Raw genomic sequence first — 26,796 nt, 5'->3', positions numbered from 1 at the left:
AACGCAGTAAAAAAGCACCTTTCGAAAACTGAAAACTGAAAATGCGATAACCGAAAACTTCGATTATGGCAGCTCGTAAAATATTGTGCTAGGCTCTTCTCCGAGCATTTTATTACAGTTGTTCTGTTGACTCTTTACCCATGGAAAAGTCATAAAAATTCAATTACTTGTATGAGGCGTTGCAGGCCAAGTCAAAAAAATATTTGGGGGAATAAAAACACAAAAAAAAAAAATGGAAAACAAAATAAGATGCTACATAAAAATAATGTAGATATAAAGAAATGTGACCCGTAAGTATGCCAGAATTTTATGTGCGGCTTCGCTCCGTGTTTGTGGCTTTGACACACATGCAAATTGTGTAGTCGTCTTCTATGCCTGGAAGTGAGTGAGTGAGCGACTGCTTGACACAGGATGCATGCATAAATGCCTGAAATAGGATGCAAGCCTTACCCAAAAAGAAGGCAGCTCTTCAACAGCCCTCAAGCACCTAAAAGTATGTATGTATATGCATACAATAGAGAGGAAGACAAAGGCAAATGATGAAGATAAAGATGCTGTGCATAAACATGACAACAACAATAGCAAATGCAACAACGACAAAAAATGCATCAAAATTCAGTCAAGAATAAAATAAAATTCAGATGCTCTCAAGGAGAATTGTTTTGCAGCATTCAAACCTGCTTGCTTAAAGTCAAGACTTTGAGATAGTGAATGTAATAGAGAAAGTAGACAACCCCCATTCAATTTCCTCTATTGCATCATTTGCTGAAAAAAAAAAACACTTTCAATAGAGAGCCAAACTAAAATTTAAGAGTTAAGGAAAATTTCAGACTGCTTTTTAATTATACCGAAATTTTAGCCAAAGTTTTGTGAAGTAGACACATCAACGCCTCGATTAATTCAGATTTAAACTCAACAATGAAATAAAATAGTCGAAAAATGAATGCAAGACTAACAAAACTTTGCACAAATGAACATTTAAGAGTCGACCACATTCCACATGAGCAACACATGTTCTCGTTGTTTTCAACAACTGGCAAACACTTAGACAAAGTTGTTTATGCTCCGTTCTATTCTCAGTTGGCATATTCTGCCAGCTTATGAAACAAAGTAACAGCAATCCAAGCTTCAGTTTAGCCTCGCTAGGCAGTGTCTGCAGTTATTAACCTCTTTTGAGCACTCTCTCACTTGATGAACTATAAGCCTTTAGCTGCTTATGTGCGTACATGCAAAAGAAACAAGAAAGCTACATTCGAGTGTGCTCGACTATGAGTTACCTGCTACACTTTTTGAATAAAAGCAAAACATTGCGGTATTATTCTTTAAAATATTCCGCAAAACTACTGAAATTTACCATAGGCTTTGTTCTTGGTATATTGATATAGTACTACATTCAATATATACCATACAGTGAAAATTATACCAGTTACAAAACTATTCCTTAAATGCCTTCTACATTTTTTATTCGATCACAACAAAATTCCCAGAAATCATAAATAAAGCAATACAAAAAAATTATAGCTCTACCTCTGAGAACTTGGTGATCATACAGACAGACGGACAGGCGGACATGGCTATATCATCTCGGCTGTTGACGCTGATCTTGAGTAAATATACATATATATTTCATGGGGCCGGAGATGGCCTCAAGATGCACAAAGTTATAATACCCTTCTACCCATCGAGTAGTAGGTATGAAAAAATGTAGCATACTTTTGCTGAGGATTGTGCTCGGTGACTCTGTCGAGCAGTGGAGCTGGGTCTGTTGTAGATGCTTGAGGCGGCGCCTTACGAGCTAAGCCAAGCTAAAGGCCGCACTTGTTTGCATTTGTATGGCTTTTAAGGCAGCACATAATTGACTTATGCTGGTTTTGCATTACAAGGAAAGCACACCCACACACACACGTATCTGCTACACTTATAAAGCTGATATAGCTCTGTAGCTGCTCAAGCTGATTGACAAGCCTTACGATTTTGACATGGCACCAAATTGTGGTTAATGCTTACCAGTGCCGCATCATCACACAACATTGATAGCAATCGAAACATGTCGCACACACTGACGCACGCACATTGAAACTGAAGTCAATTTAGTGAACTTCCTGACTGACTGCCGTGCTTCAAAGTGTCACATTCTTTGGGGAGGCACTCACAACTTGCTCGCATTTCGGTTTTGTCAATAAAATCGAGCCAATATTAAGCGTGACATAGAGAGGGAGAGTGAGAGAAAGGAGGGAAATGTTCTGGCCTAACGCATACTGAGCATTTGACGACCACATCCCAATGCCAATGGCTTCTCCGTCTCCGTTTCTATTCGTGCTGCCTTCGGAGTGCCAAATGACATGTTTGATAAATTGCTTGATTAATGGACGTGCGTGCGTAAATACAGTTTAAGGACTTTGCAGTCAACTTTTAGGCTGTGCTCACATATCAATTGCAAACAGAAGCTAAGAGAAGAGACAACAGGGGCCATCACTTTATTCACTCTCCACATGGTCATCACATTAAAAATAATTTAGTGCTGCAAATATGCGAAAATCAAAGCGAACGCCCCGTCATAATCAGCAGAAAGCGATTGCGACAACGACTGTGAATGCGAACGTCAGTTGCGGGCCGCTGTTCATAAATCAACGAGATGCCACATTTCCGGGGCGCTCATTAAAAAATGAGCGCCATTTGCCAAAGAACAAAAATTGCATGTCGTACTGCTACTCCACCATCCACCATCCACTATCCAACAGCCACCATCCACGCGCAACACCATCCCATCCATATCCTTTTCCATCTGCTTCTCGGCTTAAAACATGCATATGCATGTTGCAAGTGGATGTAGATGGGTTGAGCATGCGGATGAGAACAAGGATGAGGATGAGCACAAGGATGTGGCGTGTTGCGCAAGAGAGCTGCTGCTGCTGCTGCTGGTGTGGCAACTTCACTCCACTCGAAAAAAACTAACACGTCATAAATCTTGTAAAAGTATCCTTAAGCGTTCCTTTTGCCACAAAAACTCATCAAATAAAAGCCGACAAAAAGGAAAAAAGGGAATTTCTTATGCGCTGAGCGTACTCCAAATACCCTTTGAAATCACTTGTTGAGCTCGAATGTAATGTTCTTAGCAGAGAATATAACGAATATGAACCAATAAGATATTTGTATTCTCTTTTCTTTTATACAACTATTCTTTATTTGATTTTCTACAACTATTACTTTTTTTTTATTTTATAAACACAATTTATTTGGCTTGATTTTGTAATTGTTTTCTTTTAGAGCACTTGCCATGCCTTTATATTATTTTAATTATTATTTTTTGATTTGAATATATACGAAACAAAGTTAAACTGTCTACCTCAAGGCATCAAGACGCATGCATCAAGAAATTTGGCTAGCGGGCATGAAATGTGCACAACCTGTTTGTCCTTCTGCAATATGTTTCTGTAGACTCTTCGCCATCTCTCTTTCATACTCTTCGTGATAGCTTCGTGTTAGTTTTGGACAAAAAGCGTAAAAAAGAAAGAAGTGTTTCCATTAGAAATCAAATTTTGCTAGCTAGCAAAAAGCAATTCGACAAGCTCAAGAGACGGCACGTGCGTCTCGTAGTAGTCCTGCGTGTATGTGTGTGTGTGTGTGTGTATCTTTTTTAATAAAACTTGTGACTTGGGTGTGATATTGATTGTGCGTCTTGAGTTTTAAAAAGGGATAGATTCAATGCTCACAGGACTGTGCAAAATGTTAACATATTTTTGTCTACAACTAGAGTTGGCAAAGACACAACTTTAAGTGGGTAGTCTTAGGTTAAGCTACACTGTGGCAGGATATGTAGTAAACAAAGAGCAACAGTTGCATCCATGGAACTAGTTCAAAAAGTCCATCTCAACTTTGAAATTAGTTGAAGCAATTCGAAATGAAATGCTAAGAAACTTATCATCGGTAGTAAAAGAGTCGAGAAACTGCTGGAATAGTAATCAGCTAACCTTTAAATCATTTGGTTCGATTTAATGTTGAGTCATTAAACTGCTTGTAATCCAAGCTGTTGAGCTTGTTCCGCAGTCGTCGTCTTCGTCTTAACCTTCGTCGTTTCTCTCAGAAGTACTCTTAAACTTCCGCTTTTCATTTGCTATTGCTGTTGCGCTTTTTATAGGTCTGATTATCTGTCCTGAGCTGCGTTTTACTTTGCAGTAGTTTGGTGTTTATCATGCTGGCAACAATAACATCCCCCGGCAACAACGTCCAAGCTCATTTTCCTTGTCCTTCAGCAAAAGGGAAATGCAATTTGCAGCATTAGATCACATCATAATAAAATGAACTTTGCTTGTAAACGGTTTACAAAGAGCGTCAAGTATTGTACTTTAATCGAAATTTATCCTCGTAGTCTTTGTTAATATTTAAAACGTATTGTATTCTCACTTTTTCTATTATAGTCCTTCATTAGATTAGTTGATACCACCATATAATATTATGTAAAATTCTCATTATAATCGTATTTTTCTTCTCATTTTATTTGTCTCTTGCAGGTTAGTATCTATTGATAAGCTAAATACAATTACCAAAGAGCATCGCACGATGAGGTAAGCACATTAAATCTTCCAAATATAATCCGTTTGTGGCACGAAAGGAGATATAGTTCGGATAAGGGGCAAATAAATGCCAGCCTAGGTGGAAAGAAAAGTAACTGTTAAAGGTTTATCTCTATCATCATAAGCTGCTGGTTAGCTGTCTCTCTCGCTCCTCTCAGTGTAATCACATACGCTTTACTCTTTTAAGGCTTATTCAGAAAGTTTGCAAAGGCTGGCCAAATACATTGAGCAAAAACTCTGAAACTGGCAACGTGTTGTATACGTTATGTATTTAAGATTATTTTCATTTAATTTTCATAATGCTGTGGCAAAAGTTGCGCCTGTGCCAACAGGTTTTTTTTCATCCTTCCATCCCCCGGATGCATTAAAATTTATCAAATCAACAAAAATAAAGTAACAACGTTACCGAAACGTTTTCCTCACATTTCTAAAGCAAATAAAACCAAAAAATGTTTGATGAACTTTTGACTGGATTTTGCTTGGCAGCTGCTTTAAAATTTCAAGTACTCATCGGCTTTCAAATTTAATGAATTTTATGCTACAAAAAAAAAAAGCAAAAGCAGAGAGAAACTCGCAAACTCTGATGAGCGCGCTACTTGAATTTGGCTTCGTTTCTTGGCAAGGCTCACATGGTGGTTCTGTAATTGGAATCTAAACGAGCTGCTGCAGGGAAAGTAAAAGTATGCAATTTAGTTTGGCTTTAGTTCAAGTGGATAGATGGATGTATCGTTAGCCGTATAAAAGCGAAACACAGCTCTTTCATAACGAAGTGAAATTTCGATGGTGCTCCTGGAGCTGGGTAGTAATTGCATTTTTTATACGAGTCTGATTATGTGTTTTGCTCTTCATTTAAATTGTTGTTACATTGCAGAAGACTATAAAGATGAGCCAGATTACGAAATACTTTCTGGTTCTTTGTTCTCAACGTCCGGCTTATCAAATAATTCTTCTTTTACTTACTAAAAGAGCTGTTAATTGATTATTCCACGATCAAACGTTATTAACAATATACATACGTAGTTGAGAATACACCGATTTATCTTGACTTTTCACGAAATACAGGCTGAATTAAAACGTAAAACGTGCTTAAATAGATCACATATATTTTTTAATACGGTGAATACAACAATTGAATAACCATTTGGTAGCAGCAATTAAGCAATTTGTTTTAATTGTTAAGCGATTTTTACACAAATGGCCACAAAAGCGGAATTGAAAAAAGAGAATTTACAGAAAAAATTCCTTGTGCTGAATTGCTTAATTTTTACCCTGTACACATAGGTGTATCCTTGTGTGTGTGTGTGATTGTTCCGCATTTTATAATGGTATGCGTGTGCAGAAATGAAATACAAACTCATGCCTTGCAATTTAAGTAAATAAAAGCAACTACGTGAGCTTCACTGTGTGGGTGAATTCACAAAAAAAAAAAAGAATGAAACTGACTGTAAAAAAAAATACAGAAAACTGCATCAGAAATGCCAACAAACGACAAAAATTGCGGTAGAGCATTTTGTCCCTTTTCACAGACACTCCAACGAAATCCAAACCGAACCAAACCAAACCCAACTGTATGGTAAACTCTTACTCATACTTGTTCTCGGACTCTGCAAACTGAAACTGAATCTCAATGTGATTCAGACTCTTGGACACATGGCATATGCAACTTGCAATGTTTGCAGTGTGGATTGGCTGAGGTTGATGTGGAATGCAACTGAAATTGTCGTTGCTCTCCTACTTGGTTTGTGAATGTCATTGTTAAAAGTTGTTGCTTTCGCTTGACCCGGCCTGGAAAGCAGAGCGGCGATTACGATGGTGGCAAGGAATGGCAAAAATCATATTGCTTGTGCAATGAATTATATTGTAGAGCACTTCAATTTGTATTGTGGCATGTCGAGAGTCTTTAGTTTTTCTTTTTTATTTTTGGTGTTTTGTTCGTTTTGTCAGAGAGTCCCTTGCGCATTTGCATACGAATCGTTACATTCGAATGGCATTCAATGTGTGTGTTTAATATTTGAAGTTCCGCATGAGAGAAACAGTCGCAAGGCAAACAATAATCTGTTAGCTTTGTGCGATTGCGTTTAAATTGTGTGTTTGTCTATGAACTTTAAAAATACTTGCAAACACTTTTAATGCACAAGTAAATTAGTTGCTTTAGGGCACAAATTGCAATTAAATACGCAATTATATGCAATTACTCTGCATATTCATAAATAAATAATGAAACTTTTGTCATTGAGTCAATCTATTTTAATAATTCCGTCTACATTTCGCACACGGCTTTAAGAAAGCTGGCCCTGTTGCACGTGGCGTATGCGCATTTTATTTGCTCGACCTCATTAAAAGCACAATACGAAAGGCAAAGGCAAACATCAACTTTAATTAAATTACGTTTACGCAGACGTATGCTGATTGGCCAAATAATGGCTATGAAAAGTCAGTTTAGTTGTTGCCTAACTTGAGGCGTATTTAATGGGCCCAAGATGGTTAGTTGCCGCCTGGCTGCGTTTAAGTCAACTCTTTTTATGACCCACTTGAAGGCGCTGTGGCAATTAAAATGCCAAGAGGCTGATGTTGATTTCTAGCCTACATTGTTGCTGCTGCCGTTGCTTGGTCCGTCAGTTTTTCAATCAACTTTTGCACACTCGCACACACATAAAAACAGGCTCACACACGTGTGCGTACTAATTTATTTAGCAGCCAATTGGCACGTAAAGGGTTAATTGTATGCCAGTCAGCAAAACTCGCACATTTGCCTAAGTATCTATCGATTCTGCATAACTTGCACATGCTCACGCTGTTCGCTCGATAGAAATGCCAGGCTTCCTTTACTTCTTCGCTTCTTTGCTCCGTTTCTCCTTTGCCACTCACCCAAAGTCCTTTCGCCTTTCTGGCTACTTTCACACTTTACTTTAACGCCTCTATGTTACGGTCTTGCATGTTTGCTTGTTTGTTTTGGTTGCCATCGCTGCTGGTTTGCTGCGGGCTACCCACAGCTCATTAGGACTATCCACAAGCCATCGCATTGAAAGAAACCGCCCCGAACCCAAACATCAACATCATCGACCAACATCAAGCAATACACCAACCCCAATTCTCTCATCACAACAACTCTCTTATAAAAAGAGAACCGAATAAGCAGAATTTTCAAGTCAAGGGTTTGGCATATTGCTCTTTGACCTTAGACTCTGGCCTTTGGATTATTTAAATGTAAATTAAGAATCACTCATACGCACCATTGCCACTACAAAAGTGCTGCAGCTGGCAACTGCTGGCTGGTTACTGACAATAAAATAAAATAAAATAAATTTGAATCCAATTGCATTTCATATATACATTTAACATATGCGCAACGAGTTAAAAGATACACTTCCAACTACTACAATAATAAATGGTATTTTACAAATATAAATCAATTTAAAATCAAGCACACAATTGCAGGTGTTTCAATTTCCACTATCAACCGATAAAAAAAAGAAAACAACTTCCAACTATTAAATCAGCTTAAAACAATAAATTTTGTTAGCTTCTCTTGTGGGGCAAAAGGTGAAACTGTCTCTGTGTGCCACATATTGACTTTTAATTTGTCTGTCTGTGTGTGTGTGTGTTGCATGAATGGATGTTCGTAGTTGGCAGCAGTAACTTATTGATGCGGTTCCTCGACACAGCTCTAATTTAATTGCTCTAGCTGACAGCTGACGACGATGGTTGTTAACGCTAACTCATTCTCTATCCACTGGACGCAAATCATTCGATAACTCAATCAGTAGACAATAAAAGACTTCTTTGATGTATGAAGTTGCTTGGCAACCGATTGATATGAAAGTGGAATAAAATACATACATTTTCATTGATACTTAGCAAAGCTAATTGCGATTGAATTGCATCAGTTGCACTTGCTATCATCATTCTAATTTCTATTCTATCATCGAACAAACAAAAACCCCATAAATCAGATTTAAATCAAAAAAGGAATAAAACTACTTTTTGATATTGAAGTAAAACCTCTGCATTCCTTCCTCCCAGTTGCGCCCTCAAAATTTGTTCCCTTGGCCGCTTTGCAAAGCTGACAGCGACAATGTCTCAATCTCTCATTCTCTTCTCTGTCGCCGTCTCTCTCTCTTTCTCTTTATCTTTTTCTCTACCCCTGACTCACCCTCAGTTTGTTTACCTGTTCGCTGGTACAAACACGTAATCGAATAATCCAATTTGTTTGCGCAAAAACTGAAACTTTTTCGTAGGGCTTCAGGTAGTTTCAACCACCCCAAGTACAATGCCCTCCCCGCCCCGCACAGTAACCTTATTCAGGTTTACAAACTAATTGTTTGAGTGTCTGCGTGGATTTCAGAGTTGTTCACATTGAAATTTGGCTCAAGTGGTTTACTGATTCTCTGTCCAATTGGATATTGTTTGTAAAATGATGTAATTGCTAGTTGGATTTTGTGACCTTGCCGAGAGTTTATTATCAGTTTAGAAGCTAACTTTTTGAACTAACCCAATCTTATTACCTTATCTGACAGTTACCAGCTTCAACCTTTTATAATGCTTCTTTTTTGCAATGAATCATTTATGAGTGAGTGTGGTATTATGTTGAGCTTGGGACTTTTGCCTCACGGGGTTTCATTTGCTCGCCTTTCGTTGAAGAAGTACAATTTAATAATAGTCCAACCTGCAGCGACACCTTTCAACTGCGCTGTGGACACCCCGTTGAGGTGCTGAGCTGTTGCTGTTGCTATTGCCATTGCTATTGCTATTGCTATTGTTGCTCTACGGACATTTTGGCCTCCAACTGTTGGCAGTTTGGTTTGCCTTTGCCACAGTTTTGTGTGGCAATGGGTTTCATTGTTTCTGCTCTCTTACGTTCCTTTTCGTTTTGTTTTTTTTTTTTTTGCTCGTATGTTTGCTGCAGGTCAACAAACAAGCTGCAGGTTTCAGTTCTTTCTCTTGCTGTTTTGATGTTCTGTTGCTGTTACTATTTGAGCCTGCTGTTTACTAAACTCAAGGCAACAGTACTCAGAAGCTCTTGAAAATGTAATCCTTTGGATCATTACAGCAATAAGAGAGTGCAAATGCATGCACATTGCTTTGCCAAGTAATGTGCACTCTCTTCTCTGTCCTTCCCTCCCTTGCTCCGTCTTGTTTTAGTGCGTGCACGCCGGAAGCCATTGCGGGTTAAGCACGGACACCAACATCACTGGCAGGAAGCACTACTGACAGCCCAAGGAAGCAAAGTATGAGTCTACATTCAGGCTGGCAAACTGGCAGACTGACAAACTGTCAGACAGCCAGTGCAGGTAACGGAAGCGCGCGGTGCGACACTTTATGATACCTTTCGACTGCGTTGGCAACCGAAACTGAAACCAAAACCAAAAAAAAAAAAAACAGCCAAGCACAGAGAAAAAGAATAAAAGACATTGTTTGGGTCGGGGTTAGTCTGTCAGGAATTAGGAATGCATTGTGTCTGTTATGTTCTCTGCTCTGTCCTACTCTGCGCAGCTCAGTTCAGTTTAGTTCAGTTCAGTGCAGTTCATTTCAGTTCCATTCTGTGTTCTCTAAGTACGTAAATCAACTCTTTGCCAGCAGCGGCTTGGCTTTGACTGGAGAGGTGGGTCTACACATTTGAAGGGCTTCCAAGTGACGACTGTCTTTCTGCTGCTGCTGCTAACCTTTTTTTTTTTACTGCTACTGCTGCTGCTGCTGTTGCTCCCCACCCTTTTGGCTGGCAGCGTCTTGGTACAAATTAGCGAGTGTTTTGTTTTTGCTGTTTGTTTTGTTGCCACTGACAGGGCAGGGCAAGGCAGGCAGATAGCTCAGTTTGCTTTGCAGCGCACAACTGGCAACAGCGACGGGATATTGCACATTGTGTTTTTGCAACTCATTCAGACTACAATTTATGTCTCTTGGTGAAACGGCGAAAAGAACAACTGAACTGAACTCGCTCGCAAATTGAGTTTCAGTTTTCCCAAACTAATTTGCGTATGCGCATTTTTCGTGGGTGTCTGCGTGCGTGTGTGTGAGTGAGTGCACTACAAAAACTAAGGAAACATGAACTACTTAGAATCTATGCTTTGGTAAGATAACAATAGCTGTGTGTGTGCGAAGTAAACAATATTTAATTAGATTAAGCGAATGCATAGATCCACAAAAGCAAATCTGGAGTAGGAAAAACAGCGTTTTATTTTGTTAAGATTTGTTTAGCGTAGTTTAATTACAAAAATAATTCTGTGCTCTCAAATTTCAAATTAAATAAAATTAACTAATTACCAAACAAGATATAAAATACTAAGCTATAAAAAAAATTAAATGTAATTTGAAATACTTTTGTTTCGTTATTGAAATACCATTTTGCTTATTTCAATTTAATCTAAAGTATTTGTGTTTTATTTTCGAACTAGAACTAATTAATAATCATAAAACAAATTACCCAAGCCCGGGAAAGTCTATTAAAGTGCTTAATTCACGCATCTGCGCAAAAGTTCGTCCATAAATAGCACACAAACTCAGCCTCGGCCTGCTCCTTCTACTTTTCCAATTTGCCTGGGCACGCTTCAACCTCTTCTTCAAAGCTTAGTGAAACTCTATTATGACAAAGTTCAAGTGGCAAACTCGTGGCTAGCTAGAGGCGCCTAGAGAGCCTAAAAAAACAAAAGTTTTATAACTTGATTAACAATAATTTATATGCAATTTGTTGCTCTGAACTCGCAGATGACCGACCGCAAGGTATGCAGCACTTTAATCTAAATGCAAACGGAAGATATTTAGGCGATAAAAACACACGAAAAAATTTAGCAAATATTTTGCTTAGTTCCCTAAAAAGAATTTGTTGCCGGAGTACAAAAATATGTTGCCTACATTTCGGAACAGAAAAGAAACAAAACAGATTTTCTTTTGCTTTTGCAAATATTTGTGCACGTCATTTCTCATTGCTTTTTCTGTTCATGTTTTTTTTTTGCTGTCTTTCGTTGTTTTGTTCTCTTGGGTTATTCTTCATTTTGAAGGTCTTTCTAGCCGCTGGTCGCCAGTCGCTGGTCGCCGGTCGACGGGCAATTGGCTTGCTCAGTCAAATGATGCGGAAAAATCACATTAATGGCAGCCGTGCGCCATTTTGGCATTTGGCTCTGAGGCCAAAAACAAAAAAAAGAAAAACAAGGCGAATTTCGCCACTCACTGGGCCAATTAAAGCGTAATGCGTGCAGTGCCAAGTCGTTAACTTTGCCAACGTGCAACGCCATCTTTAATTTATGCGCCATGCGCCTACAAGTATGCAACATACAGTGGCAGCCGGGAGCCGGGTGCATGCAATATGCATGCACCGAAGTGAGAGAAAAACTGACATCCGACAGCCATCGAAAGAGGAGAGAGAGAGCGTAGGGCGGTTAGACTCTGTTTAGCATTAGAAGAGCAATAGCGTTCGTCTCCTCTCACACTGTCTATGCATATGTGTTTGTTTTTGTGTAATTTATGTAGGTCTCGCGCCAAAAACGAGCCTGCAAATTACATACACTCTCATAATTTGCGGCTGGCGAAAGACTCCGCCAGTTGCGCCATGTTTGCTCTGCCTTACTGACACTTTTTGCCAGCCAACCAACTTTTACGACACTTGACTTTAAAATAAACGAATATGCAACTCGCAAGATTCTTTTACATATCTCATGAATTTAAGGAAGCCGCAGAATATGCAACACTATTCTCTTTAAATGTTGAAGTAGTTTGCATTTCAAATAACGGACAATAACACTATAAGAATGTGGGAGGGGTTTGTACAAGGGTCAATGCTTAAAGATCATAATAAAACAGTTCATGCCAAAAAGTTATTTTCTATTTAAAGAGATTGTCTATGCAACTAAAATAATATAAGGAACATAATATACAATTTGTAGATTGAATATTAGAATGTTATTTGCAATTCAAAATTAATTACTCTAAACAATGTGTACTTGCAATATACTTGCTAATAGACGAGAGAGATTAGAGGAAAGTTTAGATAAGAAGCATATTCAGATATGAACATATATATAGATTGAAATGAATTAAAGCAAATTCAAAAAGGAAAATTCACCATTTATTTTTTTATAAAACTTAAAAATAATTTGTATTGTGCTTTTCATATGGAACATGGTCCACTAATCATATTAGCTACTCTACCAATCTCCAGTTCTAAAAATAACTTAAATATATTTTAAGACCTGCAAATGCGTTTTCAATTGAATATTTTTGACTTGTCTATTTCAATCGTAACTAAGTGAAGATTTTGTAAGTTTATCTAGTTTATAATGCTAGATAAATTGTTTAAAATATGACAATTTTATAGGTTTAACTTTTACCTTATGCATTGCAGACAGCATGTGCAGAGTGTACACGATTAAAGTTAGTTGCTGTTACATGCAGCTAGGCGCATTTTTTGATATTTTTGCTAATATTTTTGTAAGCAGAAAATGGCGGCGACGGAAACTACTTTAGTACTGCTCTTTTTTGTGTGTATTTCACATGTTCATTGCTAGTTGCTTTTCTCTCTCCTTTTATTTGTTTTTGTTGTTTTTTTTTTTGCCTGTGACTGGCATGAAAAGCATTTTACACATGGCAGCATTTTTTAATTTTGCAGTACAGCTTTTAGAAATGCACAGGAGCTCACACACACACACACACAATTACATGTGTACATATGGAGACACACACACACAACCACACACACACACACACATACACACACAAATGCACTTACTAATTAGAAATAAAATCGCGCGCTGCACATTTGCTCATTACGTTCTTTCAGTTGTTGCTGTTCGTTGTTGCCGTTGCTGTTGGCTTTTCATTTTTTTTTTTCTGCCATTTTTATGGCATTCATTTTGAATGCTTGTCAACACACATTTGCGACCAACCGGTAGCCGACAGCCGACAGCCGGAAGCCTCTATAGAGATTCTCGAATATCGTATGGCGGCTTCGCGTTAGTCTCAAAGTAATAAACACCTTCACGTTGCACCAGTTGCTCCATTGATAATGCGCCTAAATCGCCACCCATATGGAGCCGCTTGCCCGTTTGCTGCGGCTCTGAGCACTGCTTGTGGCGGGTCAATTGCTGCCATTCCGCAGTCCGACAACCTTTGGCCTCGAAGGCAGGTGCAGCTGCATCTGCTGTTTGCTGCAGGCTCTCCTTGAAGAGAGCAAAGGCACGCCAGTGGCTGCACTCATGCCAAAAGCAACCCGGCTGCTGGCTGCCCCAGTTGGCATAGAAATCCACGTGGCCCAATGGACGATCGAAACCATAGCTGCCGACACTTGTGTGCAGCACCTCGACATAGTCGGCATCCTGCTTTGTTAGACGCTCCTTTTCCTGTGCGTAGCGAAAGAACGGCAACGCCGGATCCAAGGCGCGAATCACACGCACACGTCCCGTCTGCACGTGCTTGGCAGCCAGTCCGGCCACATGGGCGCCCATGCTGAAACCAATCAGCTGCAGGTCCTCAAACCGCATGCCCGCCTCCTCGTGCAGAAAGTCCAAAAACTTGGCCAACACCAGGCCCACGGGCTTCACCCTATAACTGGCTGTTATGTAGTCGGCAATCGCACCTCGTCCCCAGTCCACGGTGAAGATATTGTAGTTGCCCTCGTCCAGTCTCAAATAAGCGGGCACCAGGTAGCTATACACATTGGCATGTGCATTGCCCAGCCAGCCATGTATGATGACTCTGTTGATGGCAGAAGATAGAAGTTGACGGTAAAAATACGAAATACTTGACATAATTAATGTTATAAACAATTAAGAAGTGCTCGACTTTGAGATATCTGCTACTCATTTTGAATAAAAGCAAAACAGACTAAAACAAGTAAGAAAGCTACAGTCGAGTATGCTCGACTGTGAGATACCCGCTACCCATTTTGAATAAAAGCAATATATTTTGCGGTATTATTCTCAAAACATACCAATTATACTATAAAAATACTAAAAATATATTTTAGGGTATTATTATTAAAATATACCAAATATACTAAAAACACTAAAAAACAACAAATGGTATATTAGACCCCCTAGTAAGTAGGCGTGTTTGCCCATACAAAAGTATTTCTTTAATAACTTCGACAATTTTTATCTGATCGCAACCAAATTTTCAGGAATCATAAATACTATACTTATTATTGTATATACCAAAATTCGCAATTCTAGTTTTACAATTACGCTTGTTATTCGATTTTTTTGATTTACGGGGGCGGAAGTGGGCGTGGCAAAAATTTGAAACAAACTTGATCTGCGTGCAAACATAACAAATGCTGTCGAAAAAAAATTATAGCTCTATCTCTTATAGTCTCTGAGATCTAGGTGTTCATACGGACGGACGGACAGACGGACAGACACACAGACACACAGACACACAGACGGACAGACGGACATGGCCAGATCGTCTCGGCTGTTGACGCTGATCAAGAATATATATACTTTATAGGGTCGGAGATGCCTCCTTCTACCTGTTACATACATTTCCTGCCGGCACAAAGTTATAATACCCTTCTACCCTATGGGTAGCGGGTATAAATATTCCAAATTGATATATCGCAAAATACCAAAATATTCCCAAGGGTATACTTGATATATTTTATATTTACAATATTCGATTAAAAATACACAATACAGCGCAAAATATATCAGAATATCTAGCCTAAGGGTAACGGATATAAAAATAAGAGTTTTAAAAATGGGCTATAATTGAAATTGAATGATGATGATGATAAACTTAAAAATACAAAAATTTCAACTATTTGCAAAAATAATAATTGATAAATGTAAAAAAACAAATGTGTGTGAACAATAATTTCAAAATAAAACAGCACAGATAACAATTTGCGAAATGTGATCAGATGATGTCAGAAATTGATAGATTTATCATCGATTGAATGTGAGCGTATCAGACTTGTTAATATTCCTAGCTGTCAAGGGCGACAACTTACAACACGTGTGTTGTTGTTGTTATTGTTGTAATAACCTTTGGCAATGGAAAGGAACGCACACACTTTGGATTCATGAATCATTTACAAACTCACCGCGTGGGATTGAAGGGATTATAGTGTGACTGACGCAAGGAGGCGGCATCATAGAGCTGCACTGTTTGCGTGGTCATCGCCATTGTGCCATCCTTGCCATCATTCGTATTCAGGCCAAAGGCGGCACTCAATGTGTTGCCCACGACCTGCTGCAACAGCCGATTACTGGTCATTGGACTGTTTGCATTCCCTGGGCGATTTGTGCGATTGTCCTGCCACGGTTTCGGCTTATTGCTGGTGTGCAGTTGAAAGTATGTCTGCCTCTCGGCATTGTACAGCAAATTGTAGTCCTGCAGTCGCAATAGTTGCTCATCGTTGGCCATTTGGCCATCGATGTTGCTCATGCTGATGTCGATGCTGCTGTTGCTGCTGTTGCTGGCATCACTGTCCATGGTGTTGGCAAAGTTATGCCTTGTCGGTATTGACAGTGTGTTGGGGCTCATTAAGCTGCTGCTGCCCTCTTGGATTGATGGCATTACATTTTGTGTGTCAGTCATGTCATTTTCATGCCCATTTCCATTAGACAGCCGCCTTGGTTCTGCTTGCTGCTGTTGCTGCTGCTGCTGATTCTCTGCTGCCCTCATCGTCATCGTGTTCATCATCATCGTCATGGCACTTTCCACTTCATTTGTCACTTTTACTTGCACTGCGGGCCTTTGCTTTGCATTTACCAGCAACGTCGTCTCCTCTCGTAGCCCCGTTTCGATCTGCTCCCCCAATTGATTGTTGTGGGCAGCACTGTAATCAGCATACGAATAGCTCTTGCTGCCGTCTTCGGATTCATGACTGGGTCTGCCCATTGATTTGGCTTGCTGTATTTTTGCTGCAGTGTGCCACAAACAAACTGGCAAAGTGGAAAGTGCATTAGATGAAACTGGAGCAATTGATAATGATGATGATGCTGATGATTATCACCTGTCTGGCAAATGAACAGCAAACACACAAACTGCATTGTCTTTAATTCTCTGTTGTATCTCCTGCAGGTCTTTAGCTTTTTATATTCATATTTCAAATTCTGTGAATTCACTACACTCGGACACGCTTTCAATTTTCCAGCCAGCACAGTTGAGATTCGATTAACAACTGACTTCACTAGCATCTCTTTTTACAGAATGTCTGCTCGACAAGTTATTAATATGCAGCACTTCACACTTTTTACTTTAGTTCAAGAGATTCTGCTTAACAAGCGGTAATTGTTGACAACTGCCCTCGCCCAAAAAAAAAATGACTAACAAAATAAGAGAAAAATTTGGGGGAAAAAACTACCTTTCATTCACTCTCATCCAGCTCATTAGCTGCTAATCTGTTGAGTCAATAAAAGTTCTTTCGGAAACTACTGGCTGACAGACGACAGAAAGCAAATGAGCTGTGCCACTGACCAAGTTTGCGGCCCTGCTATTTAGCACTTGTTATTTTTTTGGGATAGGTCAATGTACCAAAACGTGAGGGCGAACATTCGTCTAGTCTTAAGAGCTGTCCAGCTGTCTAGAACTTTCTAATTTGCTGCAGCGTTCTTCGTAATGCAAATTAATAGTAAATTTAATTAAACTAATTTGGGAAAGTTCGTCATGAAAATTACTTTTTTATTAGAAGACTATGGGAGACACTCCAAAAAATAAGTGAAAGCAAGTAGAATAGAGAAAGTTCTCTTAGCTTACGAATAAAATAGTATTAGTTATGATTATTATTAGTCAGAATATCTTAAATATAATCTTTGATTTTGAATATTACGCATACGCATCTATTTAGTTTCCTTCTTAAGTTAATAATTTTGGTTAATAAACTCTCGAATGTTCTCATATGTCATATTCTTGATTTAATCAACCATTTCAAATTTTATACCCAGCAATTGATTTGCTTTCTAATCAATCTTAATATATTTTCTGATTATATTACAGGTAAGTTCACACATGCCACAAACAAATGCGATGCCATCAACGACATGCGAGGAGGAAAACAATATTAAAACCCGAACCCGGTCGCCATTTTAACGACATCCGGCGCGTGCATTTCCTGTAACTGTAGCTGAATCGGAGGGTGGAGCACACGAAAAGCTCAAGCTAAAGAAAAAAATGAGGAAAACAATGTGCATTTTTATCGTTGATCGCTCGACAACAAAAACAAAAACGTGACGAAAACAAAACAAAAAAATGTATAACACCCCCTCAAAGGTATCAAGGCATAAAAAATAACCAAGTAAGTCGTATCGTCTGAGAGGTGAGAATCTCTTCGGTATACACGTCGCATATTATTCGGTACCCCCTCTCGGTAGTATTCATCCTTCTTTCGTTCGTTATCATCGTGTAGTACATGAAGCGTTGGCGCGTTCTTGAAAAATGAGATTCTCAAGTGCACACTTGATGATTTTGCTGCAGAGAGATAGCGATGAATTTATTGAATGTGTGTCCGGAATAAGGTTTAGGCAGGCGACATTTTAATTTTGAATCGTCGCCCAGTCCAATGGTGTGAGCTGTGCCCTCTGATGTTTTGTTAGTTGAATGCGATAGACGGCGGCAAGTTCAATGTACAATGTTTTGTAAGCCATTTGAATTGTTGACGTGTTTTGCTGTTGCAGCAGCAGTTACTGCATTTGCAGCATTTGTTGTAATGCAACACTCAGACAGGATTTGCCGCAAACAATACATGTCGCCATAATCGATTAAAAGCGGCTGAAAAGGGCCAACAGCAACATCAGCAAGATACATAGGGCAGGGGACAGGGGCAGAAGGCCGGAGAACTGCTGCTGCTAACTCGCTGAAGTTGAGCTGTAGCTGGGGGCAGCAATTGCTTTGCTTTGTTTGCTTTCTGCTTTATAGCTGCAAGCTCAAAAATGTCACTCGAGTGACTTTTATTACGGTGCGGGTGGTTATCATGCCCCCATATTCAACGTTATGTTCCACACTTCCTATTCCTATTCGACGCCTCCCTGGGCGACTATTTGCCCGCAAAATACTTGAGCCGGCTTGGTGTCAGCATTTACCAGACAAGTGCTGCTGCCTGTGCCTTGCCTCAATGTTGATGCGGAGGGACTGGCTTTTGGGTCGTCTACTATGCGACTGAAGCATTTTCTCAAGCGCCACTTCACTTTGCATCCTGCGACTTTGAGCAGGATGCGTTTACTTGTACTACAGTATGCTTAGCTGACTCAGCTCAGCTTTTGCCTGTCTTTATTGTTGCTACTAGTGGCATGTAAACAATAAGCGGTATAAACGAATTGGGCACATCAGTTAGGCGAAATCATAAGTCTAAATTTGCTTACATATTTCCTTTTGCCACTTGTACTAAGAGATAAATCTGCAACTAATGGAAGATTGAGCACGCACTCTCTTGAATAGGAATAAAAATACAATTTGAAGCAGCTACAACTTCAGCTACATATTCTATTACATATTGACTATTAATCTATAAAATACGGTGTGGAGTATCAAGTTTCATAAGAGACTATTTCAAACACCAAAGAAGTGCAACCGCACTGCTTTTAAGCAGTTCACACTGCTTTATAGCAAGCCCACTGCTTGTGTCCTGGCTGTATGGTAAAGTTTCCTATTCATACTTGCCCGCGTTATAGCAACCAAAGCTTCCGCAGACAAGACTTGAACCTGTGAAATGCCAAAGCTTTATAGGGCAGATTTCGCTATAAACAGAAACAGCTCAACAATAAAGCTTTATTAATTCTACAAATCATACGTAAAAGTTGTTTTAGGTCCATTGCCATTTGCTGAATGAAAGGATGCTTTTGGTAAGCGTTCGTTACCACTCGTCTGACCCACTTCAAATTGGCCAAGTGGCCAAATTATTATTGTGACAGCTTCAAAAAACCAACTGGGTGTACCGAAATGAATCAAAGTTTTTTATTTTTGATATTAATTTAGCCAAAAACTGACAAGCAACCCTTTTGAAAGTTGGACTTGTTAGGGACGCTGCATGTGAGTTGGAAACCTCTTCTTTGGCCCCAAGTGAACTGCAGACCACATTAAATTCAATTAGGAACAGACGGAAGGGGAGGCAAACAAACGACAATAAAAAAAGAACCAAAATAGACCCAAAACACAAAGTTGCAACACAGTTTGATGGCTTTCAGTGGCCGTCAAAATGTCGCTCAGCCATTCTATTTATACATAAATAAATAATCGTTAAACTCTACCCAAATGCTTGTTAACTGTTAACCAGTGTATCTATACCCTTCTCGTCCTGTGCCCTGCTCTCGTCTTTCTGACAGTCAATTGCCATGACAGACAAGAGTATTTCCGGCTTGCCGCGAACAAGTGAGGCAAAATGTCCTTCGGCATAAGCTTCATCTTCAGCCTGTGCTGGGCTGTTCTGTGTGCTCTAAATGTGTTTCTTCCTGTCTGATGCTTCTGTTTAGCCCATCAGCTTAGAGCGTAGTCTTTCTGTGGCTTGCTCTTGGCGTCGATTTGCATGTAAATGAGCTTCTACTACTTATACATTACATACACACACACGCACACACGCTCACACACATGTGTCGCACAAGTTTGTTTGCTTTTGTAATTTGAGCTATTTCTGTGCGTTGGTGTTTGATGGTCGATGGTGGTGGTGCCTCTTGGATTGCCCCGCCCACCTCGTCACACCTTTTAATTAACGAAATGACATGCAGCATGTGTCGCTGTATCCTGACGGTAGCTCGCTCTTCAAGTTCTATTTCAGGGATAAATCCCTTTGTGGCTGCTGCCAACTGTCAACTTCCAACTGGCAACTGCCAACTCGCTAAGGTTGGCACTTTGATCCTGCGTGCACTTCTGAGTGGGTGCATTTACAGTCCTTATCAAATACCTTCCTTTGTCCTTGTTGCTCTTGTTGTTGTCCTTTTTCATGCACTTTCAAGCACTTAATAAGCTCTATGCTAAACCACCGGCAATTTGCGTTCGCCGACTGGGGGAGGATTAAATGGCTGTATACAAAGCGGGCGGAACATACCTGCTCTTACCTTAACCCTTGAGTTTTCCATCTATTTACACACGTCACACACACACACACACACACATACATATCTAACCACCCAGAGCTACTCCCACAAGCATTTACGTCATGTGTCTCGCATCCTATAGCCTATTCCATCACTCTTTATGGTCACATGTGAGTGTCATATGTGCATTAGCATACATATATTTTATTGTACATATATGGACATAAGTGTATGTGTGTGTGTGTGAGTGTGAGTGTGTGAGTGCATGCGTGCCGAAACCGGCAACGTCGTTTCCTTTTCCCTTTTTAGGTCAACTTAATTTCCGCACTTTTCTTTTTATATCATCGTCCATCGTGTTTGAAACTCGTATTACTTGTTGGTGTCGCTGCTGCAATTAATCACAAAACAGGTTCAAAGTAAGACCAGCAAATGGGGTCAATTGTGTTAAACGAAGTTAGAAACATTAAGTCAAATGTGTGCCAGTCAAAGCTGAAAGCATCTTACTTACAATATTATAATATAGCTTAATAATGCTGAAAGGAGGGTTAATAAAGTGGTTTATTTTATTAAGTACGTGTTATACGAAGTGCAATTAGATCGATTTGTCTATTTTTATTGCATTACTTCTATAGATTGCTTGATTTTGTGAGCGTTAAAGTAATTTCATTCATAGATTCATTCATTTATTTTATTGGTGGTAATAAAAGTGCCTACATCAGCATTTAATTAGTCAAATCAATTGTTTGAAAGAAAAAGCTGTTATTTAGATGAAAGTTGCATAGAAAGTAGATTTATGTTTTAAAGGGAGTTGGATACTTAATGCTTAGCAAATGTACAATTTATTTAACAATATTTTATGATCAAGTTTATGTTAATTTATTTTCAATACTTCAATAGAGAAGAGTTCGAACTAAACTAATAAAACGAAACTAAATTAAATTAATGAAAGTGCCATAGCAATCAAATTGTGTAGCTTATCAATATACAATTACAAGTAGGTTTCCTTAACTTCATTTCACATTGCATGTGGGGCAAGCAACAGCGTACGATTTAATCTACATAGTTCGGTCTAACCTTAGCTGTTTGCAAAGCCGCAGAACTGCATTGAATGTGAACCACTTTGGAGTAATGCATATTAAGTTGCGTTTGCATTTGAGTTTGGGCAACCGCAAGCACACAACTAACCAACTGAGTGAACAGTCTAATCAAGTAGGCTGCCAACCCACTCGATGTAGCTATTCATGCAAACCACGCACGATTGTGACTGTGAGTGCCACAAATGGGAGTGAGCAGCACCCACATCTACATCTACATCTACATTTGCATCTACATCGTCATGCATATCCACAGTTGAGTCCGGCGGTAATTGGATGGCTTGTTGAAACAATTAGGCTACCTCAAGCACAGTTAAGCGTTGTCAATTTGATAAACACAACAGACGCTTAGCCAATTTCGAAGTATTTAGCAACGGTACTTGCACTCACACAATCACACCAACACACAGACACAGGCACATGCTTTGATCCTTTGCTCTACCAAAAAACTGTAGCACACATTTGAGTGACTCGCCCTAAACATAGTTATAACAACGACATCATCATCATCATCATCGTCATAGTCATCAGAATAATGATTATGCGAATGCAGCCAAGAACAAGAAGCAGAATAATAGGGGAGAAGCAATCGCAGCCAGAGCAACCCTTAACAGTGTTTTTTTTGTTAAGCTGCACTCTGCATTGTGAGTAAATCTCATTTTTCAGCTGGCCTGCTAGATCTCAATTCATCTCTGTTGTTGCAAATATCTTTTGTCATTCTTGGACTATGTCCTTCTTCCACTCTTATTATTGTTGTTGTTGTTGCTTTTGATGTACTTTTTGGGCCCTCACGCCCTTAATGCGCTGCGTCGCATATTTTAGGGGTTGCTTCTCACATTCTTTTTCGGTGTTTTCTGTGTGTGTGAGTGTGTGTGTGTGTGTGTGTGTTGGTTTTTCGGGCATTGCAGTCGCAGCATCCCAGGACTTGATGCCGGACACTGAGCCAAGACCCAGACCAAGACCCAAATCCATATCCAGACCCGGCATTTGGCCTGGCAACATTTTGGCAATTGAAACACACGCCACCCCCCTTCTGGCAAACCCTCATCCCCTTTGCGGCATCTTGTGGGTGTGGTCGTATCGTGTATTGTTTGAGAAGTCGTATTAAGCACAGATTTTATATAATCTTGCTATGAGATTTTCCAATATATTGCTGACTATTTGAGATTACTTTGAAATCGCTTTTGGATTCGCATGAATTTTACTCGAATTTAACAAAATTCGAGTCCCTTGTTTCAGTTGCCAAAACGTTTCGCTGGCTTTTGTCTATACTCGGCTTGCTTTCTCTCCCACTCTCCCGCTGTCTCTCTCTCTCTCTCTCTCTCTCTCTCTCTCTGTCTGTCTCTCTTTCGGCCTTACATAAATTGTTTGTCCCGCTCTAACAGGCGCTCGTTCGCTCTCTTGTTGAACTGTATGTGTGTGTCAGGCCTAGCTGCTGATTTGCAGCATCCTGCTTATCCCTTTGGCCAGTTAACAAATATACACACACACAGACACACGCATATACACACACACACACACACACACGGGAAGAGAAAAGCGAGCGAGTGTGCGTGTGCGTGTGCTTTGCAGAGTTTGCCGTCGCTTTTAGCTTTGAATTAAAAATGGAAAATTGATTTTTCCGGTCGCATATACATATGCATATTTAAAGTATGTCCCTGTTTGTATGTGTGCATGTATGGATGAGTGTGTTAGCCACAGTTTTGCCGCATATAGAGTTTTCGAAGTTTTTGCGTCGAAAGTGTTTTTATGGTTGCTAGCGACGCTCAACAATGTTAATGCCCCGGCCCAGCAGTACAAATTGCTTAATTTACAATACTGCTGTGACAGGACAATATCACTGGCAAGCGCTACGATGTCGAAGTCGACGTCGATGTCGATATATCCATGAGATGCAATATCTTCACATTGCGTATCCTGCGCATTGTGGGCGAGAATGAATGGAACACCATTTAGATTTAAATATCGCATTAGTTTCACTTGGCACCGCTATTGCAAAAAATATTTTAATGGCATTCAGAATCAGAGATTTTCTTAACTACATTTTTTTTTTGTTGGTCGACTCTGAAAACGTTCCGCCATCGAGCCGGGAGAAATTGCACGTACGAAAACCCAAAGTTGACTGAAAGGCAGCCAAGGAAGCGACCGCTGGCGCTGTCGTTGTTGCTGCTCGTCACCACGCATCGAAATTTCAAGGGTTGCGCGCGCATTCCAATTGCAAAACTCTCCCCCAATGTTGTTGTTGACGATGACGATGACGATGTCGAGACACAAGGGTAGTTGCCATGCCATACCCGGCTCTGCCTATGCTGCTCTGTTCTGCTCTGCTCTACTCTGCTCAGCTCTTCGTATTACTTACAAAACAGAGCCGTGCTAGAGGGTCCCGCTTGTGAATGTGGATAGCTGATTTTTCGCTGTGTATCTCTTGTGCATGCTCTCTCCACATTGGGGGTGGTTTTCCAGTCAGCAGCAGCACGTTCGTCACTTCCAGGCGTATACACCACCCACCCCACAGGGCAGATTCAGTCAGCCTTACCTCTCCACCTCCACCTCCATTATCATCCCGCTTTCGCCAAGCGCCACCCCGAACTCCTTCTCCTTCCCTACTCCTGCTTCATGATATATAGACATTTCCAAGCGACTTTGGCGTTTTCGTCGTCGTCGTTGTTCTTGTTGTTGCTCTGTTGAATTTATGCGTTGTTGTTCGACGTGCACTTTGCGAGCATTGCAAGTGCTCAGAATACTGTGCCCTGCCTTCCTCTTCTCTCTACCTCCCTTTGTTTGTCGCTCTGCAAGAACCACCATTAAAATCAAATGTAAAAACAATAAAGTTGTTCCATATGCTGTCTAAGCAGAGTAAGGGTAGCTTCTCCGACTGCATCCCCAGTCTTCACACGCTGCCTCTGTCTGCCCGCCGCCTCTTTTCCTATTCATTTGATGGCATTTTACTCAATGAAAATGTGAGAGAGCGCCACCGCCTTCCATCTTCCACCCACGTCCCGATGTGTATCCTATCTACATAACTTTTAGCGCCGCATTTTTGCCTGTTAATGCGCATTGTGTGGCAACTCGGCTGCGATTCAGATTGCAATAATGATTGGGAGGCAGAGCAGCGCGGCAGTGGGAAACCAAATGAGAGTCAGAGCTGTGTAAATCCATGCAATTTGCCAGCCCCTGCAGGTATTTCAGACATTTCAGCTGCTGCTGTTGCTGGGCATCGGCTTTTCAAGTTGAGTTGTCATTTAAAATGCAGTTGCAATTTGTCGGCTTTGCCTGATTGCAACAGATACTCACATATAGTATGTACTATATGCGTGTATGGGCGTGCAATTCGGCTGTGGTTAATCCTCATATCAACTCGAGTTGTCGTCAAGCGCAAAATACCCAGATCAAGCCGTCATTAGACTGATAATATACCAGGCGATTTGTAAAGCAATTAACTTTTATTAAGAATGCAGTAGTCGGAAATCTCCTCTAAAAATATTTGCATTTACATACATGCAAGTATTGTTACTTATTTTGCAGCTCCCTTATTGTTCAATATTTGGTGTGTTTGCAGACACATTAAGACCAATAGACTTGAGTAAGAAATAACATAACGCATACGCCACGTGAGCCCTGTGGCAACAACTTGTCAATCGCAGAGTTATTGTTGCTGTTGTGCTGTTTGTTGCTCGGGTTGTTGTTCTTGCCGCGCCATCACGTTGCCGGAAAAAGATGGAAATATGTTTTTTTCCGCTTTACTGAGTTCCCTTTTTTTTTGATTTTTTTTGTCTCTTCTGTGTTGCGTGTCCTGAACGGATTTCCAATGCAATTTTAAATTGAGTTACGCATTCGATGCGTCCCTTTAAGCTTATCGAACTTTATGATTTGTGAGGGCAAAACTTTTTTATAGAATCGTTAAAATGTTTCACAACTAGCAATTGACGCGTTGTTTATTTGACGCAATTAAAATGCTTGGCCATTAAAATGTTATGGTCATAGCGTACTTGGGGGGATGGATGGGATGGCGGTGATGGCGGTGGTGGAGGTGGTGGTAACTTGTAAGTGCGCTTAATCGAATTAGAATTTTAGGCGTCCCCGTCGCTGTTGATGTCATCGCCTGGAAAGATCTATTTCTAGACATGTGTGCGAATAGGTCACCTGACCACCGAATATCCATTGACCACATTGTCTACTGTCCATTTTCCATTGTCTATTGTCCATACGGCATCCGGCTAAAAGCATTTGCCTTCGGATTGACACTGCGTCCCATAAATATTTTAATGCACACATTTTCTGGGTCAGTAGCAGCGGCGGCCATAGAAATGCTTTGTGTACGCCTGTCAAATGCTGCACACGACACGCCCATTGCCCAAAAATTGGCAAGTTCAATAACCGACAGGCGGAAAAGGTATACGAACAGTGTCTCACACCTATACACACACAAACTGTACAGACATACACACACACACTGCACGCTGACTTGCAACTGCTGCTTGTCATTCGCTTTATTGAATTATTTTGCAATTTATTTTAATAAATTTAATGTCCTTTGGCATTATTTTCTTGCCCTTGCGCCCGCCAAAGCATATTTTTGCTTGCATGTGTGTACGTGCGTGCGTGCGTGTGTGTGTGTGTGTGTGTGTGAGCCTACGACGCTGTCGTCGAAAATCAATAACGCACAACGCATTCGTGCTGCCGGCGCCGATGCTGACGCCAACGCTAACGTCAGCGCCTCTGCCTCGATTTGTTTTTGATTAACACGCACACACACCAACATAAACACACACACACACAATCGCACATTTACACCCGCAAAATCTGTCTCAATTTAATGCTTTCGTTTAGAGAGTCCACAAAAAGGAAAATTGCGCTGCCAAATCATAATTTTTGAGGGATTTTTTTTTCACTTACTGCGCAGATGCATTGGAAAACACAGAAAGTTTAAGAATTCCCCTGAGAGCAACATACATGTAACGTGGTTAAGCTATTTTGCATTAAACTTAAAAGGGAAAGGGATTTTTCTTTTCTCTTGAGTAATATGAATTATGTATCGACAATTATTTAACATTTCCACCTATGTTCCTGTAAAATGGCAGCCATTTTCATGTTCAGCTAAAAATCATTGTTATTTCAGTTCCACTCGAATTTCCATGCGCGCCCGAGACTAGGCAACGAAAAGAAAAT

At 40.2% G+C, this 26,796-nt stretch overlaps 2 protein-coding genes across 8 annotated transcripts in view; one reads left to right on the top strand and one right to left on the bottom strand.

Moving 5' to 3' along the window:
* The window catches only part of LOC133836976 (uncharacterized), a 134,891-nt gene that overhangs the window by 97,542 nt on the left and 10,553 nt on the right, over positions 1-26,796 (top strand). For 4 of the 7 annotated variants that reach the window (XM_062267611.1, XM_062267610.1, XM_062267617.1 and 1 more), the window contains one exon: positions 4,512-4,565. The exons of 2 other annotated variants lie outside the window; for them this stretch is intronic. In XM_062267611.1, the coding sequence (XP_062123595.1) occupies positions 4,512-4,565 (54 nt within the window). Of the gene's footprint in view, positions 1-4,511; positions 4,566-10,601; positions 10,643-26,796 lie in introns of those variants that run through there. One more of the 7 variants, XM_062267615.1, reaches the window with a different exon arrangement.
* Positions 12,771-16,675, bottom strand: LOC133836985 (hepatic triacylglycerol lipase). Its single transcript, XM_062267626.1, has 2 exons — positions 15,607-16,675; positions 12,771-14,258 (listed from the first exon to the last, which is right to left on the bottom strand). The coding sequence occupies exons 1-2, from the start codon at positions 16,404-16,406 to the stop codon at positions 13,481-13,483; spliced, it is 1,578 nt and encodes a 525-aa protein (XP_062123610.1). The 5' UTR covers positions 16,407-16,675; the 3' UTR covers positions 12,771-13,480.

This window comes from Drosophila sulfurigaster, chromosome 2R (assembly GCF_023558435.1).
Source record: "Drosophila sulfurigaster albostrigata strain 15112-1811.04 chromosome 2R, ASM2355843v2, whole genome shotgun sequence".
NCBI lineage: Eukaryota > Metazoa > Arthropoda > Insecta > Diptera > Drosophilidae > Drosophila > Drosophila sulfurigaster.
The sequence above is the reverse complement of the archived record's forward strand: the minus strand, read 5'-3'. Positions and strand labels throughout refer to the sequence as shown.

Coding starts and splice junctions, on each gene's coding strand:
- LOC133836985 (XM_062267626.1), bottom strand. CDS start 16,406: ATGGGCAGACCCAGTCATGAATCCGAAGACGGCAGCAAGAGCTATTCG. Junction 14,259..15,606: donor AATCCCTTCAATCCCACGCG/GTGAGTTTGTAA, acceptor TGCCATCAACAG/AGTCATCATACATGGCTGGC.